The 20,357-nt window shown below is 44.0% G+C and overlaps 1 protein-coding gene across 1 annotated transcript in view; it reads left to right on the forward strand.

Moving 5' to 3' along the window:
• Positions 1-19,774, forward strand: part of RYBP (RING1 and YY1 binding protein) — a 118,002-nt gene extending 98,228 nt beyond the window's left edge. Inside the window, exons 3-5 of the mRNA XM_082266115.1 lie at positions 900-1,523; positions 12,834-12,932; positions 18,759-19,774. Of these exons, the coding sequence (XP_082122241.1) occupies positions 900-1,523; positions 12,834-12,932; positions 18,759-19,011 (976 nt within the window). The 3' untranslated portion in view covers positions 19,012-19,774. The remainder of the gene's footprint in view (positions 1-899; positions 1,524-12,833; positions 12,933-18,758) is intronic.
• The last annotated feature ends 583 nt before the right edge of the window (positions 19,775-20,357 follow it).

The following is a 20,357-nucleotide window of genomic DNA, read 5'->3' on the forward strand; positions in this document are numbered from 1 at the left end:
CTTACCCTGTATCCGGTTTTATTTCAGCAGTTGTTTATTAGGGCTGTGGATTGCTTTTTGTGGTATAAAGAAATCTGTATGTTAAGTACTAGTACTATTATGTAGTAGAGGAAGAATGCAGAGATGTGAAGCACTCGTGTTTTTTGTTGTGTTTTTGTTTCAAGCAAGTTGCAAAAAAAGAACTGTGTACTTGATGATGGTCAAAAGTGCTGCCTTCAGTTGATGCATACATGTTTTAGCTCTTTGAAACCAGGGGATCTGCATGACAGCCAGGCAGCTGTCACAAAGAGGTTCGCTAAAGCAGATCATGTATTTCTGTCATAACAGGTTTACGCTAATGTGATTGTTGCTCAGAGAGATACTTTGACACTTTTGGCGCTTTTCCACTGCATGGAACCAAACGTTTCGGCTTGCTTTTGTGCTTTTCCACTGCTGGTACCGCATGGTATGGTGTAGGAACGGTTCGGGACGGTACGGCGGCGCTTTTCCACTGCATGGAACCGAACGGTACGGCTCTCAAAAACCATACCACCTCGATTGCGGTTCCAAGAGGTACCATACCCGGTACCATATCCCACAAAACTTTGCATGCAGTCACTACTAGCCACTGATTGGTCAGAGAATCCCACCCACCCCGTTGTTATCCCACCCACTTAACTTTAGTACTACTTTAGTGGAAAAGCAAACCATACCGTACCGTTCCGAACCGTTCCAACACCGTACCTTGCAGTACCAGCAGTGGAAAAGCAAACCGGGCCAAGCAGGGCCGAGCCGGTACTTGCAGTGGTAAAGTGCCATTTGGGGGAGGAGGGGACAACTTAATGTGGATCCTAATCCACTGATTTTAACCAATACTCTATAAGATATTTACCATTTTCTTTCAACTTTATGTTTTGCAGGAAGCCCAGAATAAACTCTCAACTGGTGGCGCAGCAAGTCGCCCAACAGTATGCGACCCCGCCACCTCCCAAAAAAGAGAAGAAAGAAAAAATTGAAAAACCTGAAAAGGAAAAAACAGAGCGAGATAAGCTGGACAAGGAGAAACCAGAGAAGGAAAAGCTGGATCGGGAGAAACTGGACAGGGACAAGCTAGACCGAGAGAAAATGGACCGGGAGAGGCTCGACCGGGAGAAGCTTGATCGGGAGAAGCTAGACCGCGAGAAGCTTGATCGGGAGAAGCTAGACCGCGAGAAGCTAGACCGCGAGAAGCTTGATCGGGAGAAACTAGACCGCGAAAAGCTTGATCGGGAAAAGCTAGACCGCGAGAAGCTTGATCGGGAAAAGCTTGATCGGGAGAAGCTAGACCGAGACAAGATGGACAGAGAGAAACTGGACCGGGAGAGGCTAGATCGGGAGAAAATGGACAAGGAAAAGATGGACAGGGAGAAAACAGAGAAAGATAAAAATGATAAAGAAAAACCAGAAAAGGAACAGAAAGTAGAGAGGGACAGACATGAGAAGGAGAAAAATGAACGAGACATTAGTTCAAGTGTTGTCAAGAAGACCACTAATAAAAAGACAAGGTAGGTTCACACGTATTAGACCATCTGTATATGTAATACAATAACCAGGGCTACTGAGTACGGCTTCTTGTTGCCATGTAAGATGAGGGGTCCCACCACTGGCGACTGTTCACCAGCAACAGGATCTTTAATGGGCTATCTATGTAACTTTTTTTTGGGAGTCACTTTCTTGGTCGTCGGACCATCAATATGTTGTTCTCCCTGCTCCTTACCGAGACAGTATAACCTTACACAGCATGGTGAGGAACTGGGAAGAGCTCAGGGGTGTTTGGATCCTGGTTCCTTCCTACCTGCCAGGAAGCTGTCTCTGCTCCAAGGCAGTCGTAAGCGGCCCAAGGCATTCACTGCCTTTTGTATATGTGTGGTTGTGGGGTGGATAATGCCTCAGCTGCTTATGATTGGCTTTGTGTGGTGACTGCTTCCTAGCAGAATAGCCCAGGTGGGTTCAGAATAGGATCCAAACTTGCTTAAGCTCATCCTTCATGCGGAGAGAGTAAAGGAAGCAAAGAGCCTTCTGATCACATTGTTGCGCAATGCTGTAAAGCCTTCTTAAAACGGAGGGTATTCGCGTCTTCTTTCATCACATATCCCAAAAATCAGAGGATTTTTCCTAATTTCAGGACAGTGGTCAGAGCAATGCTAATCAGTGCTTTTACCCCATTGGCCAGATGCACATCCAGACCCACTAATGTATAGTGCAGATACAGCCTAATACTATAGAGCCGTTTCCAAACCGCATACAGGTCATCATCAGTGCAGTGACTCCTATGGAGTAGGGCTTGGAACCCTAGTGCAATTTTGCGGTATTCCAGCAAGGGAAAGAGGTTTTCTTGCCTGGAGGATTCTGCTTTTGGCAACACAATTGATCATCCGTGATGACCCTAAAAGAAGAGCTTCAGTCTCCCTCCCCAAATACTGAAGGGGCTTAATTTTAATATAAGGACACTTACCTGTCCAGGAATCCAGCAATATCCTCACCTGAGCCAATTCTTCAATTAGCTTAGGGTGTAGGTGACAACATCTTAGGTAAGGAAAACCAGCAGTGAAGCCTCAGAGACAGGCTGCACTTTGTGAATGTTCCCGCAGTCTTATGGGACCTGTAAAGTGTCCCAGAAGGCTGCAGAGGGAAGGAGTGGGCGAACCTCCATACAGATCACCGGCGATCTGACCGGAAGTGGGAATGGGTACCTTTCAAAACCAGATACCCCCCCCCCCCTCCCCAAAGTGCCAAATGTGCCGGGGGGGGGTGGTTTGGGGTAAGAGGGCGAAAAAGAGCAGAACTTCCCCTTGTGGGTGAAGTTTCACTTTAGGCTACCATGAACATGGATGGTAAGAGGACAGAGATGCACCTGGAGGAAATTTATACAAACCAGGGGAGAACGTACAAACTTCATCCTGATCATGTGGGTCCCTTGCATATTGGCTGGCGGGCTTTAGTGGTACAGACACGATTTAGCATGTTTCAATCAAATATTCGTACAGTGTATACCACGCTCCTCCTCATCACTCCTCAAAATACTCAAGGTCATCAGGCTCTTTAGAATATTTTTTGTTTAGACCAGAGTTTTTTTCAATATTAAGCAGCAGCCACATGTGTCTTATGGCACTTTTCCACTGCAAGTACCGGCTCGGCTCTACTCGGCCCTGCTTGGCCCTGTTTGCTTTTCCACTGCTGGTACCGCATGGTACGGTGTTGGAACGGTTCGGTACGGTACGGTATGGTTTGCTTTTCCACTAAAGTAGTACTAAAGTTAAGTGGGTGGGATAACAACGATTCTCTGACCAATCAGTGGCTAGTAGTGACTGCATGCAAAGGATTGTGGGATATGGTACCGGTTATGGTACCTCTTGGAACCACAATCGAGTAGGTACTGTTTTTCATAGCCGTACCGTTCGGTTCCATGCAGTGGAAAAGCGCCGCCGTACCGTACCAAACCGTTCCTATACTATACCATGCGGTACCAGCAGTGGAAAAGCACAAAAGCGAGCTGAACCGTTCGGTTCCATGCAGTGGAAAAGCGCCATTAGAGACTGAACACACTAGGCAGAGGGGGCTGCCTGCTTTCTAGCAACCAAAGACACTGGACAGCAGAGGGAGCGTGCATCCTAGCAACCAAGGATGCTGGGTAACAAGGACCTATCAATAGTGTTGATACTTACATGTCCACCAGCAGTAGGGTACATGTACTCTGTATCGCTAGGTGCATATAAACGTCTTACAAACGTTACACGTACAGTGCATCCAGAAAGTATTCACAGTGCTTCTTTTTACACATTTTGTTAGGTTACAGCGTTATTCCAAAATGGATTAAATTCATTATTTTCCTCAAAATTCTACAAACAATACAACATAATGACAACGTGAAAGAATTTGGTTCGAAATCTTTGCAAATTTATTAAAACCAAAAATTAAAAAAATATCCCATGTACATAATTATTCACAGCCATTGCTCAATATGTTGGTGAAGCACCTTTGGCACCAATTACAGCCTCAAGTCTTTTTGAGTATGATGCTACAAGCTTAGCACCTATTTTTGAGCAGTTTCTCCCATTCTTCTTTGCAGGATCTTTCAAGCTCCATCAGGTTGGATGGGGAGTGTCGGTGCACAGCCAATTACAGATCTCACCAGAGATTTTCAATTTGGTTCAGTGGCTGGGCCACTCAAGGACATCCACAGAGTTGTCCTGTAGCCACTACTTTATCTTCGCTATGTGCTTAGGGTGGTTGTCCTTTTGGAAGATTAACCACTTTAAGACCAGGCCTATTTTTGACACTTTTTGTTTACAAGTTAAAATCAGTATTTTTTGCTAGAAAACTACTTAAACCCCCCAAACATTATATATAATTTTTTTTAGCGAAGACTCTGGAAAATAAAATGGCGGTCATTGCAATATTTTTTGTCACGCGGTATTTGCGCAGCAGTCTTTCAAACGCCATTTTTTGGGGAAAAATCACATTTCACTGCATTTTAAAAAAACTAAATAGTAAAGTTAGCCCATTTTTTTGTATATTGTAAAAGATGATTTCACGCGTAGTAAATAGATACCCGACATGTTACGGTTTAAAATTAAGCACACCCTCGGAATGGCGACAAACTACGGTCAATAGAAATCTCTATAGGCGACGCTTTAAAAATTTTTAACGGTTACCAGTTTAGAGTTAGAGTGTAGCTCTTTTTTTTTTTATTATTTCTCACACTCTGGCGATCGCGGCGATACCTCACATGTGGGGTTTGAACAGCAATTTAATTTGCGGCGCGACTTCCATATACGTTTTCTTTTGTGCGCGAGCTAACGGCGACGGGGGGGGGGGAATTTTCTTTTCTATTTTTATTTATTTTTAAATTTTAACACAGGTTTTTAAAATAAAAAAATAAAAAATCTGATCACTTTTATTGCTGTCGCAATGTAAACATCCCTTGTGAAATCAATATGCAGTGACAGGTACTCTTTATGGGGGGATCGAGGGTCTAAAAGACCCTCGACCCCTCCACTACACTTCCATGTATTCAAAACGCCAAAAACTGCATTTTTGAATACATTCACTTTTTGAAACTGCCGCCTTTAGCAGCCGAGTAACCCGGATGTGATGTCATGGACGCCGCTTCCGGGTTACGTCATCGGAGACCCGATCGAAGCTGCTTCTGCCCTGCTTTAGGAATGTGTATGGGCTGTCCCCCCCCCTGATGGCTGCCCTGCAGACAGCTAAAAGGCAGGATCTTACTGCCAGCAAGATCCTTCATTTTACATTGAGAAATACTTATGCTTGTCTGAATGAACCCTTAGATTTAAACCGTTCTGAGCAAAGTTCTCCTTTAATGTTTGCAATATGAAAAGCAAAGGAAGATGTTAAAGGCTCTTTAATGACCGCAGATAGGAGAGAAATGCCAGCGCTGACAGCCAACTGTCAGTTTTCTGGAAGTGTACATTGTATCATTGTAAACATCATTGGCTCAGCAGATGCGTGAATTAAGGAGGGGAGTGAAAAGGCTCATTGTCTGCGAATAAAGACTGCGCATTGTTTGCCTCCTCGTGTGAGAAACGATCTGAATTTGTGGCTGAAGAGCCCATAATTACTTGATATTGGGAGGTTGTGTATTTGTTGCTACGGTTTCAATAGCTCATTTACATTCCAAACCGGAGAGGGACCAGCGCATTGCTGGGATATATCGGCCAACAGATATTTGAACGTTGACAAAAAAATTCTCCTTTTATGTGTCAAGAGATTGAATTTGGCTCAGAAATGATGTTTTAAATCCTGTTTCACAGTCCTGTAAGGAATAGCTGGAAAAAAAATGTTATTGAACGTCAGCCTAATTGGGATTAATGTGAAGACGTTTGCTGGAAAATTTATGCTTAAAGGTAAAGTGAACCTACAAAAACACCTTCAAGTATATGCCTAAAGCTTAAAAGTAAAAATAAAAATTTAGCGTAGGGAAGGGTAAAAACTTCCTTCCAATTTTTTCTCCCTTTTTCTTTTTGCCATCCTATTGGGAGATTTGCCTTCACTCCCTATCTTTTATACACAACAGGAAATCTCTTCAATATGTGGAGCATCCCCTAAGACAGGGTTCTCCAAACTTTCTAAACAAAGGGCCAGTTAACTGTCCTTCAGGCATTAGTTGTGGCCAGTGGGATTAGGAAACTTCCTGGCATCAGTAGGAGTAAACAATGCCCCATCACTAGTGCCAGTGGGATGAATAGTACCCCATCACTGGTACCAGTGGGATGAATAGTACACAGTCAATGGTGTCAGTGGGATGAATAGTCCCCCATCATTGGTTTTAGTGGGATGAATAGTGCCCCATCATTGGTATCAGTGGGAGGAATGGTGCCCCATCATTGGTATCAGTGGGAGGAATGGTGCCCCATCATTGGTGTCAGTGGGAGGAATGGTGCCCCATCATTGGTGTCAGTGGGAGGAATGGTGCCCCATCATTGGTGTCAGTGGGATGGATAGTGCCCCATCATTGGTGTCAGTGGGAGGAATGGTGCCCCATCATTGGTGTCAGTGGGAGGAATGGTGCCCCATCATTGGTGTCAGTGGGAGGAATGGTGCCCCATCATTGGTGTCAGTGGGGGGAATGGTGCCCAGTCATCATTGGTGTCACTGGGAGGAATGGTACCCAATTATCATTGGTGTCAGTGGGAGGACTGCTTCCTCAAGGGCCGAATAAAGCCAAGCAAAGGGCAACATCTAGCCTGTGGGCCACAGTTTGGAGGCCGTTACCCTAAGATCACAATCACGCCTGCAAATGGGCCCAGGACTGATTACATGTGAGAACTCCAGTGGGTGCTCTCCAGCGATTAGCTGACAGTGGCATTCCCATTGAAAACAATGGGTGGCTGCAGGCTCCCGCAGCTAATTGCGGCCGCTCACATGTATTTGTCCCCGAGGTGTCCCTAAGCCCAGCTCCATGAGACAATACATACCAGTGACCATGTTTGGCTGTGGGCTGTGGAAGCCATCGGCCTCCCATTACTTTCAGTGGGGCTGCCTTCTGCAGCTATTCGCCGGGGAACACCCACTGGGGTTCTCTCATGTAATCTGTGTTGGGCCCATTCGCAGGTGTGAACGTAGCTTAATACAGCTGACATCAGAACAAGTATCCCTTATTGGAAGATTTCCCTTCTGTGGTCTTGTTCACAATTGCAGTTTAAAACACGCAGTTAAGTCGCACGGGTGTTCCATGCTTCTCTGTTCAGGCAGTCCCATTCATGTCAGTTGGGACTCAGTGGCTGCATGGACACAACCACATATCCCAAATTGACATCTATGCAGATGCATATCCATGAACGCAGACAGGGTACTTTTGTGGCTGTGCATCCACTGTGTTCCAATTGACATGAATTGGATTGCCTGCATGAGGTGCATGGAGCACCTATGCATCCCATTGCGGGTAAACGCTGCCCTCACACAGGTTTACCCTGTCATACACCCGGGTCATCAAGGCCTAACGCCTGTTGCACACAGGCAGTTTGTTTTCTTCAACCCATGAGGCTGAAAGAAAAAAAAAAAAGAGGAGCTTGCTGTACTAACTATGCAATGTTAGTACAGTGATCTCCCCCGATTTAGCTTTTTATGTTCAGCCAGTTTATCAGTTTGGAAAGCATTTAAAGTCTGTTTTACTGGATTTAGGTCCTGATGAACAGGTATTCAACCTTCATAAATTGTGTGTTACCTTGGCGGGGAGTAGCAAAGTGGCGATGTGTCAATACACAGGATGCTGGAAAGGTAAGTATGTACGCATGTTAGTGCCAACACATTTCAGGGGTGTAGAAGAACAGATAACCTAAAACAGCTGCTGACAGAACCAGCCTGGTTTAGAACCCTGCATGTACTACAGTCAATCCACTATACGCTAAATCCAATATCAAACCCTGGTGAAGGAGTTTTATGACCCCTGAAACACGTTGGCTCAGTAATAGTCTTTTATGTTTTGGAAAAAACATGGTTTATGGATGATTCAACTTCTGTTGTGGCCTTCAGTTTTAGACTGTCTTAAAAGAGAAGTATGAGTTTCTATTTTGTTCCCCATTTATACTTGGGTGGATTCTCCATCTGTCCCCCGGCGCCTCTACACTGAGAACCGAATGATCGAACACTGCTGTTCGCTCGGTTCTGACAGCTCCCCGAGCAGAGAGCTGGTGACTGTCAGTCACCGCTCTCTGCCCTCTCCTCGCTCATTGGAGCGCTGGGCTGTGGAGGGGGAGGGAGCTGGCGGCTCGCTGAGAGACTGAGCCGGGTGTCGGTCCAGGCAACTGGCAGATCCCGACTCCATGGTTGCAATGACGCGGTGCCTGGACCGACTCTGTGACGTCAGCCCTCTGTCTGCTGAAAACAGGTCACAGGAGTGCAGAACGAACTGCACTCCTGTGATCCATAGATGTGCAGCCAAACAAGCTTTGGCTGTACATCTCTTTTAATTACAAACCAAGGAAACAGTTGAAAGCCTTTGGTGTGGAGAAGCTGCCAGCCCAAAATACAGATATATCCTGCCCAAAAATTTCTACACCTTTTTATAGACAAAAGTAGAGATGAACTGAAATTTTGGCTGCCAAAATATATCGGCTGAAAATGGTTGCATTTTGCCGACCAGAGAAAAAAGGCGCCTATAATTGCGCCGAAACCGCAAGTTTTTACAACAATTTTACTGTGCTTATAGTTTTTTTTTTTTTTTAAGTCCTATGACTCAAAAACGGCATCAAAAACGTAACACGGTGAGTTATTGATGCATTCTTGCTGCGTTTTCAATGCATTTCAACGGGAAGGTGCAGTTTTTTTTTTAACTGACCAAAATTGCAGTAAGCAGGATTTTTAAGGGCCAATTCAAACCTTAAAAATGCAGTCCGAAGGCGATCCTGATGCTTTTCTGCATGTAGTTTTTTTTTTTTATATATGTTTTTGGTGCATTTTTGATGCCTTTTCGGTGTGTTTTTTCCCCTTCCTTTTTTTTTTTTTCTTCACTTTAATTAAGGATGTGTGTTCCAGTGTGTTTTTGGCACGTTTCAGGGCTTTTGTGATGCGTTTTACCACAATCCTGTCCGGTTCAGTGCAGAAAAAAAAAGCAGCATGTTCTACTTTTTATTCTGGAACACACTGGAACTGACTGCACTGGTGTGAACTATGCCATGGAAAAACCATATAACCTACTATCCATGCATTTTTGATGCAGAAAAAAACGCACTGGGCTGCATGTGGTGTCAACTGGCCCTAACACTGCAACGAAAGTGCAACAGACCAGCGTGAAGACATAGAATTTAAAGTAATGCATTTTTATTGAGCTAAAAGCCGACAATAAATTCATTATCGTTTAAGTTTATTATATTAATTAAAAAGTCGTACAAATATATATAATATATATTAAAAACTGTCATTTTCGGTTTTCTGCCAAGTGCATCCTACATTTTCGGTTTTAGCACCTAAATTTCCATTCAGCACACCTCTAGACAAAAGGATTGGTCTAAGTGCCAGGGACACCTTAATTGGACCTTAGACCATATACCCTGTGCATTACTTGTTTCTCTTTATGGAAGTAATACAGCAGTCTTACCCTGTCCCTGCTTTGTCAGTGATCGACCGATATTGTTTTTTCATCGCCGATACCGATATTTTGGTCATTGCGTATCGGCCGATATTTTCATACTTTAGTACTTTCGTACTATTTTCGTCCGTTAGGATGGGAGACCCGGGCGAGTCGCGGAAGGCGGCTGGAGGGGGGACAACTTTTCCTCCCGCTCCTTGTAATGATAGCCAAGCGTCTTCTCAGCCGCATCGGTTGTCATTGCAAGACTGCCGACTATGGATGCCTGTGCCGGGGTGATGCCACTAGCTGCAGGCATCATTCGGTACAAGGACTTTCCGAAATATCGGCAATATTGGTTTACTTTGTGGCCGATTCTGATATATCGGGGAAAGTGCATATCGGCCCATATTAGCTTTGCCAATAATCGGTCAATCCCTACTCACCAGCCATAGTTGAGTGCGCTCTCCTCTCCCCTGCAGCTGCCACTAACTGATACAAGGGATATCACATGACCGGAGCGGCCTGAAAATCAGTAAGTATTTACATCTTTCTTGCACAGATTAGTCAGCATAGATGGGGAGGAAACATTTTTAAGATTAGTTGGGTATAGCCTGGAATTCCACTTTAATTTGAAGTGGATGTAAACCCCATTCATGAAATCTGACCTTGGGTACTGTGTATCTGCGGTGTTTACCGATCTCTCTCCAAAGCCCTAAGGCGCCTTTCACACGGTCCGCCTCCGCCGGCTGACTCCATGCTGCTCAGCGGGGGATCGATCTGTGTGTGGAGACGGAGCTGTCAGATCCCCGCTGTTCTCTATGGGGGAATAGGATGAGAACAAACCGCCTGTCCATTCTCATCCAATCCGCTGGACGGATGGAAAATAGGGTTTCCATCCGTCCGGATTTCATGGACAGGATCGGAATCGGATAGCAGCGGATAGCCCCATAAGGGATGCATGAAGGATCCGATCAGATCCGCCTAAAAAACTGACAGGCGGATCTGATCGGATTGTTTGTGTGAAAGGGCCCTAAGTTCTGTGTCTTTCTGCTGCTTTGTTGCTGTTATCAGCATGATAACTTCTGACAATTTTTCTGACACATGAGATAACAGCAGCTGGAACTTGTCTGGGAGGGTGCTTGGAGACAGATAAGTAGAGAGCTTGTCTATTTACGGCACAGCTCTGCAAGATTATTCGTTCCTCTGCCTATGTGGAGGGGGGGAGGTGTGCCTTTCCTCCAATCAGCTCATGCACAGTGTATGCCTAGACTCCCCTCCCGCTGCTGGAAGAGGAAGAAACAATTTGTAACATGATCTGCACTTTATAAAAAATTTAGAAAGCTGAGAACAGCTGATATACATGTAAAGCATATGTAGGGAGATTTGTCCCATATCTGTGTATCTGGGTGTATGTGAGGGTTTACATCCACTTTAAAGCTGAACTAGACATATAAAAGTTGTAACTTAATATCATTCTGTACTTACATTTAAAATACATTTAGTGATGTTTTAGTAAGTACCTGAATTTGACCTGGCATAAGCCACTTGCAATCCCTGTATAGCAGAACTCGGGCTGGGAGAGGGAGCCAGTTATACATAATGCATATGTGCTAACAAGGAGCATGCTGATAGGAGGAAAGAGCAGAGTTGACAGAGGGATTAGTTCATCAGTCTGCTGCTTCTCATTTCACTGTCTAGTCACAGCCTGGGGGAAGGACAAGACCTGTAAATGTTAGCTGCTGCAGAGAAAAATGTGGTCTCCTATCCTGTCACATAGGGCTGTACTGTGTGACAGAGCTGTTTAAATATTAGGACAGAATAGACAGAAATACAAATCTCTTGTTTGGTACAACAGCTCCCTTCTGTGTACAGTTTTTATTTGTGTATTAGCTGTTTGCCTGCTTCAGCTACAAATTTACTAAGAGTCCTATTATATTCTTCCCACACAGCCCCCTTAACCGCTTGCCGACCACCTGCCAAATATATATATATATTGCGGCCGGCTGGCTCGGCTGCACGCTCTCGCCCCCACTAGGTAGCGGGGATGCCGATCCACGGGACCGGCGGCACCCGCAATCGCTCCCCGCTGAGAGAGAACAGCGATCTGCTGTTGTAAACTCTGAAATGATCACACTGTGATCACCCTATATAGGATCACAGGTCTCTGTGATCATTTTACAAGTCCCTCCCCCATACAGTTAGAAAACACTCCCCTAGGATCACACTTAACCCTTTGATCACCCCTTCCTTGCCAGTGTCATTATTACAGCATATTTTTAGCACTGATCACTGTAGTAATGTCACTGATCCCCCCCAAAAATGTCAGTTGGGGTCCCATCTGTCTGCTGCAATGTCGCAGTCCCGCTAAAAGTCGCAGATCGCCACCATTACTAGTTATAAGAAATAAAACTAAAAATTAAATAAATATTTCCCCTAGTTTGTAGATGCGATAACATTTGCGCAAACCAATCAAAATACGCTTATTGGGATTCTTTTTATTTTTTATTTTTTTGCCAAAAATATGTAGCAGAATACAAATTGGCCTAAAGGGATGAAAAAATAGATTTTTACATTTTTTTGGGGGGGGGGGGATATTAAATAGCAGAAAGTCAGAATTGGCGCTCTTTTTTTAGTTTATAGCACAAAAAAAAATGCAGAGATGATCAAATACCACCAAAATAAATCTCCATTTGTGGGAAAAAAGGACATCAATTTTATGTAGGTACAGCGTCGCACAACCGCGCAATTGTCCATTAAAGTAACGCAGCGCCAGATCGCAAAAGCCTGGTCATTAAGGGGGCAAATGCTTCCGGTCCAGAAGTGGTTAAAGGGAACCTTGGCGGTTAGACTATAGGCGGAGACTATGGGCGGTGTCGTTGCCCACGTAAAGATACAGGGTTGGGCTCTGCCAATAAAGCCTGATAGGTGTGATCTTCTCTCCGTATGCTTCTTCTGAGCCAGGCAGGATCAGGACCGTAGAGCAGAGATTGCGCAGGTCAGCAGCAAGGGATGCCATCATATCTGTGCTCACCAGCTAAGCAGTATATTGGCCGTTCTGACTTGCCAGTAGATGATTGGTACACCATGCTGGGATTTAAAGTTCCAGCATTTGCCAGGAGCCACGGGTTCCCCGCCTCAGGCTGACGCGATAGCGAGCATTCCCTATCTTTCCACATTGTACAGCTCATGCTAGCCAAACAGACTGATGACTTGGCACGTGTGTCTGTATTGACATAAACAGAATCTAAATAGCGTGTGTTGTTTTTGGTTGTCTCTCCCACAGACCAAAGCCAGATATTCACAGAGACCCACAGAGCGAAGTGAACAGTATTCAGTCTGCAAATTCAGTGACAAAGATCGGCAACTTTAACCACACTTCTAGGTAAGTGCCACTGACAAACAGAAGGGTTGTTGTGTTATTAAAGTGAATGCACAGACAAAACTTTTTTTTTTTTTCTGGTTTCTGTTTTGCATCGAACAGGAAAGAATTAAAGGCTAATCCCACCTTTTGCAAAAAAAAAAAAAATGCACCCATTTTGATTTAAAAAGTGCATTTTGGGCTGTTACTGCCTTTACAGCTGAGTCCATTCAGCATAACTACCAGCATATTTCCTCTGCCCAGGTGCGATGTTCAACCTTCCATTGACGTGAATAGTTGTACTCATGTATACATTGTACGGGCGTATGCAAAAAAAAGAAAATTGAGCAGAAAAAATGCACCGGCAGTTACGCTGAATGGACTTAGCCTGCATGCAAAAGATCTTTTTCATTTTTTTGCATTAAAGGTGTTATAAACATCATTTGTACAGAATATGGCAGATAGAAGAACAGCCTGTTGTCTGTAATCCTCTCCGTTCTGATTTTTAAAAACTACACCATGAAAAAAAGTGTCACCGCACTGCTTCTACTTTGACAGCTTGTGTAATGAGACAAGTGAAGGGGGCGTGTCTGCCGCTCTGTACCTTTCTATGGCTGAGATCTGAGTCGAGTTTACTTTTACTTTCCTCTATCCTTTCCTCCAGAGATTCAGGTACAAAGCTCAGTGCTCACTGAGTCAGCCGAGCATACAGAAAGACATTAGAGAGAGAGAGACATCAGAGAGTACAGGAAGAGAGAGAGAGAGACATCAGAGAGTACAGAGAAATATCAGAATACAGATTGAGAGAGCTATCAGAGAGTACAGATTGAGAGAGAGAGAGACAGAGAGCGAGACATCAAAGAATAAAGATTGAGAGAGAGCGAGACATTAGAGAGTACAAAGAGAGAGCGAGACATCAAAAAGTACAGAGAGAGAGCGAGACATCAAAGAAAACAGATTGAGAGAGAGCGAGACATTAGAGAGTACAAAGAGAGAGCGAGACATCAAAAAGTACAGAGAGAGAGCGAGACATCAAAGAAAACAGATTGAGAGAGAGAGCGAGACATTAGAGAGTACAAAGAGAGAACGAGACATTAGAGAATACAGATTGAGAGAGAGATGTCTCTCTCTCTCTCTCAAAGAGAGAGCGAAACATCAAAGAATACAGATTGAGAGAGAGCGAGACATCAGAGAGTACTGAGAGAGAGCGAGACATCGGAGAGTACAGAGAGAGAGCGAGAGAGACATCAGAGAGTACAGAGAGAGAGCGAGACATCAGAGAATACAGAGAGAGAGCGAGACATCAAAGAATACAGATTGAGAGAGAGCGAGACATCAGAGTACAAAGAGAGAGCGAGACATCAAAGAATACAGATTGAGAGAGAGCGAGACATCAGAGTACAGAGAGAGAGCGAGACATCAAAGAATACAGATTGAGAGAGAGCGAGACATCAAAGAGTACAGAGAGAGAGCGAGACATCAAAGAATACAGATTGAGAGAGAGCGAGACATCAGAGAGTACAGAGAGAGAGCGAGACATCAGAGTACAGAGAGAGAGCGAGACATCAGAGAGTACAGAGAGAGAGCGAGACATCAGAGAGTACAGAGAGAGAGCGAGACATCAGAGTACAGAGAGAGAGCGAGACATCAGAGAGTACAGAGAGAGAGCGAGACATCAGAGAGTACAGAGAGAGAGCGAGACATCAGAGAGTACAGAGAGAGAGCGAGACATCAGAGAGTACAGAGAGAGAGCGAGACATCAGAGAGTACAGAGAGAGAGCGAGACATCAGAGAGTACAGAGAGAGAGCGAGACATCAGAGAGTACAGAGAGAGAGCGAGACATAAGAGTACAGAGAGAGACTCTGTGTATAGGTGGAAGGGGAAAAGTGTAATGATAGATCTCCACCCCCAAGGTTTGGTGTTATGCCAGCTCACAGATCAGCAGATTTCTCAGGGCTACAACCAAATGAGGATGACTTTTTGACAGGTACACACAATGTGAATTAAATAATGTTATTATGAGTTATAACAACATTTTCTACTAAACTGTGCAAAAGAATCGTGTTTTGGGTTTACTAACACTTTAAAGCCTGCAAAGCGTTGCAATCCGTGGATCATGGGTTCAGTGCTCTGGTTTCTGCAGACTATTCCTCCAGCTGCAGGTCAATACTGGGGTACAGGCCTTCAGTTACAGGACCGGACCGAGTATTAGTGGATTACAAGTGTAATGACGTCCACTCATTTCTACTCCATTCCACGGTGGCAGATGTGACTTGTAGTCTTCTTATTCACAGATCCAGAGCCACACACAGTGGCACCAAATTACAAAATACAAGGGAGAAGATTCCCCGGATTTAGTAAGAAGGGTTGGTTTGGTGGTGGGGGGCTATGGAGTATGGTCACAAGGTCAAACAGAGAAGGTGAATTTCCCCATTGGGTACATACACTTTTAACATCACTCTTTTTATAATGCATGCGATACCATCATAGCATGCAGTGCTGAGAATTGCATACAGTCCAATTCAACTTTTCTCAACTCCAGTCCTCCCAGCAGTTCATATTTAGAAGGTAAATCTACACGTTTTTGGTTGTTACTGTAAATTTCACCAAATGGTAATTTGCAATGGGATTATTGCACTTCTGCTTGCCTTCTCTCTTTTTGATTTGGTTGTAGATTTATAAGCCCCTCTAATGTCCATGTTTATTGTGGGAATTAGAATTGGCAAACCTGAATGGAATCCGCTCAGTTAGGGCCTGTGTCGGCAGGCTTTTGCTGGCGTCAGATCTGCTTCTCTCCCGATACAAGTCTATGAGAATGCAACAACAGTGAAAGCACGTATGTTGCACCGCAACGAAATCTGAATGATGTCAGAAGCATCTCAAACTCATGTCTAAGCACGTGTCATTTTCTCTTTAGCCCTGTTGACAGCCTTTCTTCCAGGCCAGCTAGTGTAACAGTCCGCACACAATTTTATTTTTACTGTGTGTACCACCATCACAATGCTTGCAATGGGGAGCGATCATTGGTGAACAAGGCTCCCCATAGTGTGCATTGTGATGGTGCGCCACCTCTTGGGCTGTATAGTAAGATTTTCAAATGTGCTTGGGCAATTGGAGAAGTTGATCATAATGGGGAAAGTACAAAGGTGACTGGGGGGGTTCACCTTTTATATTTGTATTTAATGAAAAGCCTAGTGTAGCTTTTAAATTCAAGCTCTGAACCATGCATGGCAGTGTTGCACATAGGTTGTGTATTGCTGGTCCACTACTACAAATCTAAGCTGACAGCAGCAGGCTCTTAATAAAGTGCACCTGGGAAAGAGGGGGGGGGGGATCTTAATAAAGACTGAACAGTTGAACTTGGCCTCTTAATATGAACAGTTTTTGATTAAGAACTGAAGGATTATATACTCTGTCGAGATTAGATTGCTTTGCCCCTAATGGGGAGAGTTCTGTTCACTTCCTGTTTTGGTGACCTCACAGGAAGTGAGAAGAATCTCCCCAACAGGAACACAAAAAGCCATTAAATACCTGACCAGCAGCCCTTCCGGGGAAAGTTAGACAGGCAGCTTTTATAGCAATCTGTGTCACCGTCGGAGAGATTTATAGAACCTTTAATTGCCCTTTAAAATCCTGTAGAATTTGACTTTTATTGTTACAGTTTGATACTTTTACAGTTAAAAATCACAATCTTTTTTTTGTTTTTTTGTTTCCTTTCTTATTCCTACAGCATGTTTTTTTACCCTCCGCTTGCTGCTCTCCTGCACCACCATTTTTAAAAATCTGGTGCTTTTACAGATCTCTGCTGGGTATTCGGGACTTAGCCAAGCTCCGCGGCACATCAGCGCTTGGGTCCTCCCTCATGAACACAGACTGGAACATGACACAGTCCCACAGCATTTGTATGCATGCAAAAGATCCCTAGCACATGCGCAGATGTGCCGCTGGGCTCTGACATGTTCTGTGAGTGCTGTATCTGCCCATGCGCACAGTTTTGTAGTAGGAGGCAGTAGGGGGGTACATTCACTATATTGCCAAAAGTATTGGGACACCTGCCTTTACACCCACATGAATTTTAATGGCATCCCAGTCTTAGTCTGTAGGGTTCAATATTGAGTTGGCCCACCCCTTGCAGCTATAACAGCTTCAACTCTTCTGGGAAGGCTGTCTACAAGGTTTAGGAGCGTGTCTATGGGAATGTTTGACCATTCTTCCAGAAGCGTATTTATGAGGTCAGGCACTGATTTTGGACAAGAAGGCCTGGCTTGTAGTCTCTGCTCTAATTCATCCCAAAGGTGTTCTATTGGGTTGAGGTCAGGACTTTTCTTTGTGCACTGGTCCAAATCATTTGGTGGAGGGGGGATTATTGTGTGGGGTTGTTTTTCCAGGGGTTGGGCTTGACCCTTTAGTTCCAGTGAAGGGAACTCTAAAAGCGCCAGGATACCAAGACTTTTTGGACAATTCCATGCTCCCAACTTTGTGGGAACAGTTTGGGGATGGCCTCTTTCTGTTTCAACATGACTGCGCACCAGTGCACAAAGCAAGGTCCATAAAGACATGGATGAGTGAGTTTGGGGTGGAGGAACTTGACTGTCCTGCACAGAGTCCTAACCTCAACCTGAACGAACACCTTTGGGAGGAATTAGAGAATTAGACTGTGAGCAAGGCCTTTTTATCCTACCTCACAAATGCGCGTCTGGAAGAATGGTCAAACATTCCCATAAACACACTCCTAAACCTTGTGGACAACCTCCTAGAAGAGTTGAAGCTGTTATAGCTGCAATGGGTGGGCCAACCCAATATTGAACCCTATAGACTAAGACTGGGATGCCATTAAAGTTCATATGCATGTAAAGATAGGCGTCCTAATTTGCACTGAGCTGAACAAATGGATTACATCACCCACACTAAAAATTTTTATTATTATTATACAGGATTTATATAGCACCAACAGTTTGCGCAGCGCTTTACAATGTGGGGAAGAAAATACAGTTACAGTGCAATTCAATACAGGAGGAATCACTCGTTAGAGCTTACAATCTAGAAGGGAGGGTCAAGTGAAACAAAAGGCAGTAACCGAGGGGGATGGGCAGATGGATAAAATGGAGGTAGAGTTGTTAGGTGTGGGTAGGGTAGGCTTCACTGAAGAGGAGGGTTTTCAGAGATCGCCTAAAAGCTAATAGAGTAGGAGATAATTGAACAGATAAGGGTAATGGGCCATACACACTATAAGATTTTCTGAAGACTTTTTCCTTTAGACTTACCAAAACCATATAATATGAGGTCAAACCTAAACACTTTCAATTTGTATGCAATCTGGCAGGCCCTTGTACTACATAGAAAAGGTAAATCTGAAGGCAATCTAACCACAAAAGTTGGATAGTGTGTATCCAGCTTAAGGAGTTCCATAGGATTGGAGAGGCTCTGGCAAAGTCCTGGAGGCGAGCATGGGAGGAGGTAACAAGGGAGCTAGAGAGCAGGAGGTTTTGAGAGGAACGAAGAGAGCGATTAGGTTGGTATTTTGAGACTAGGCTAGTGATGTAGTTGTTGAAAAAAGAATCACCCGCAGCTGGCTATTCTGATCTGGAATTCAGGATTCGCAGCTGTCAGAATACCTGAACTGTGACTGCACCTAATTAGATGCAAAGTTCAGTCAACTTTTTCTATCCGGCTCCTTCAATTTACCAATCAAACTTTGTTGATGGCAGGTGGTGTCGGCATTGCCACTCATGGTTCGAAAGTCAGCCTATCCACATAAATTGGATGACGTTCGAGCCGTGTATGGCCAGCTTTTGTAGTGGTAAATCTCTACAACCAATAAGGATCATTCTGTTTGTTTTTATCTCCAGGCCCAGGCTGAAAAACGTAGACAGAAGTACCGCACAGCAGCTTGCCGTAACAGTGGGAAACGTGACGGTAATAATCACAGACTTTAAAGAAAAGACTCGATCTTCCTCCACCTCGTCCTCCACAGTCACCTCCAGCGCAGGCTCAGAACAGCAGAACCAGAGCGGCTCCGGCTCAGAATGCACAGACAAAGGATCATCCCGTTCCTCAACCCCCAAGGGCGACATGTCTGTGGTAAACGACGAGTCTTTCTGAAAAATACATAAAAAAAAAAAAAGGAAAAACAAAATATTGCACATTAATTTTGGCAGAAGAGACTCTGGATTGGGGGGGTCAGGAGTTCCAGGACCCCGTCTGCCTCTGTTTATATTCCTGGATTATTAATATTATTATTTTTTTTTTTTTTTATTGATGGTTTTTCCCCCTACATTTTTTCTTTTCCTGGACACCATCCTGTCGCGTGCTCCGCCAGGACCATTTTGGACGGATTTTGGGCTTTTGGCAACCGTGGAACTTCATAATCCCACACCAACAACCTATTCTATAGTTTTCATCAATTCCCCTTTCAAGCCTTTGTATTTGGATGTGCTCCTCAACCCACCTTTTTATACAGATCTACTGTGCACAATTTTCCATGTACTCTTTTTTTTGTTTTTTTGCTATTTTTTGACTTTTATTTATTGCATTCACAACCCCGTCTTCCCTCCTGTTTGTTTTGCGCTTATTCCTATCTTTTACGTTTCTTGCTCTCCCTGGACCTGTTCCCTGTAATACAGCATATTATCAATTTTTATACATCAATATATATATATAAATATATATAAATATATATATATGAATAAATGGTTATTTAAACCAATACATAGAAAGAAAAAAAAAACACTGGTGCTTGATACACTGTGAATGGAGAACTTTGAACACAGGCCTGAAGACAAGATGTCTAACCCGTTATGGTGCCAGCAGCTTCTGTCTGCCAATCTGGCGTTGGTTGTTAGAAATATCAAACTATGTGAACCCCCCCCCCATTGACCCATCTAAAGATGTATTTTGTTACTTCTGGAAACAGGTGCAAGTTGTCTCAGTAACCGAATCCATGCTGCATTTTTCACAGATGCTCCTTGTGGTCTTTTTCCGGGCCAGAAAAATCTGAAAACAATATGAATAGTCTCTACTGCCTGCACCCACCAATTACACAAGAGGTTCTGATTGGTGGATGTGGACAATATAGCTGTCATTTTAGGATCAGTTTAAAGATGAAGACTTTAGTAACAAAGGAGAAGATGGCAGCATAATAGAAACGGTTGCCAAAGGTTAGCTTGCACCTGTTTTAAGAAAGCGTTTCATTGGAACGTAGGAGACTCTCGGTGTTGTCTAAGCAAACTTTAGAAAGAGGACCCATGTCCAGGATGTCAGTTTATGTACTACATTTGTGGTGGCTTTGAGTGTATAGTTGGCAGAAATTACATTCTTTTTCTTTGGTTTTATTTTGAAAAGGGATTTTTTTTTTTTTTTAATAATAAGCCCAACATCGGCCAAAATATTTGCTGTTGGTTTTGGATAGCATGGAGAAAGATTCAAACTTTTTTGAGGTGTTCTGCTGT

The sequence above is a fragment of the Pelophylax lessonae genome (genome assembly GCF_965119305.1).
Source record: "Pelophylax lessonae genome assembly, chromosome: 8".
NCBI classification, from domain to species: domain Eukaryota; kingdom Metazoa; phylum Chordata; class Amphibia; order Anura; family Ranidae; genus Pelophylax; species Pelophylax lessonae.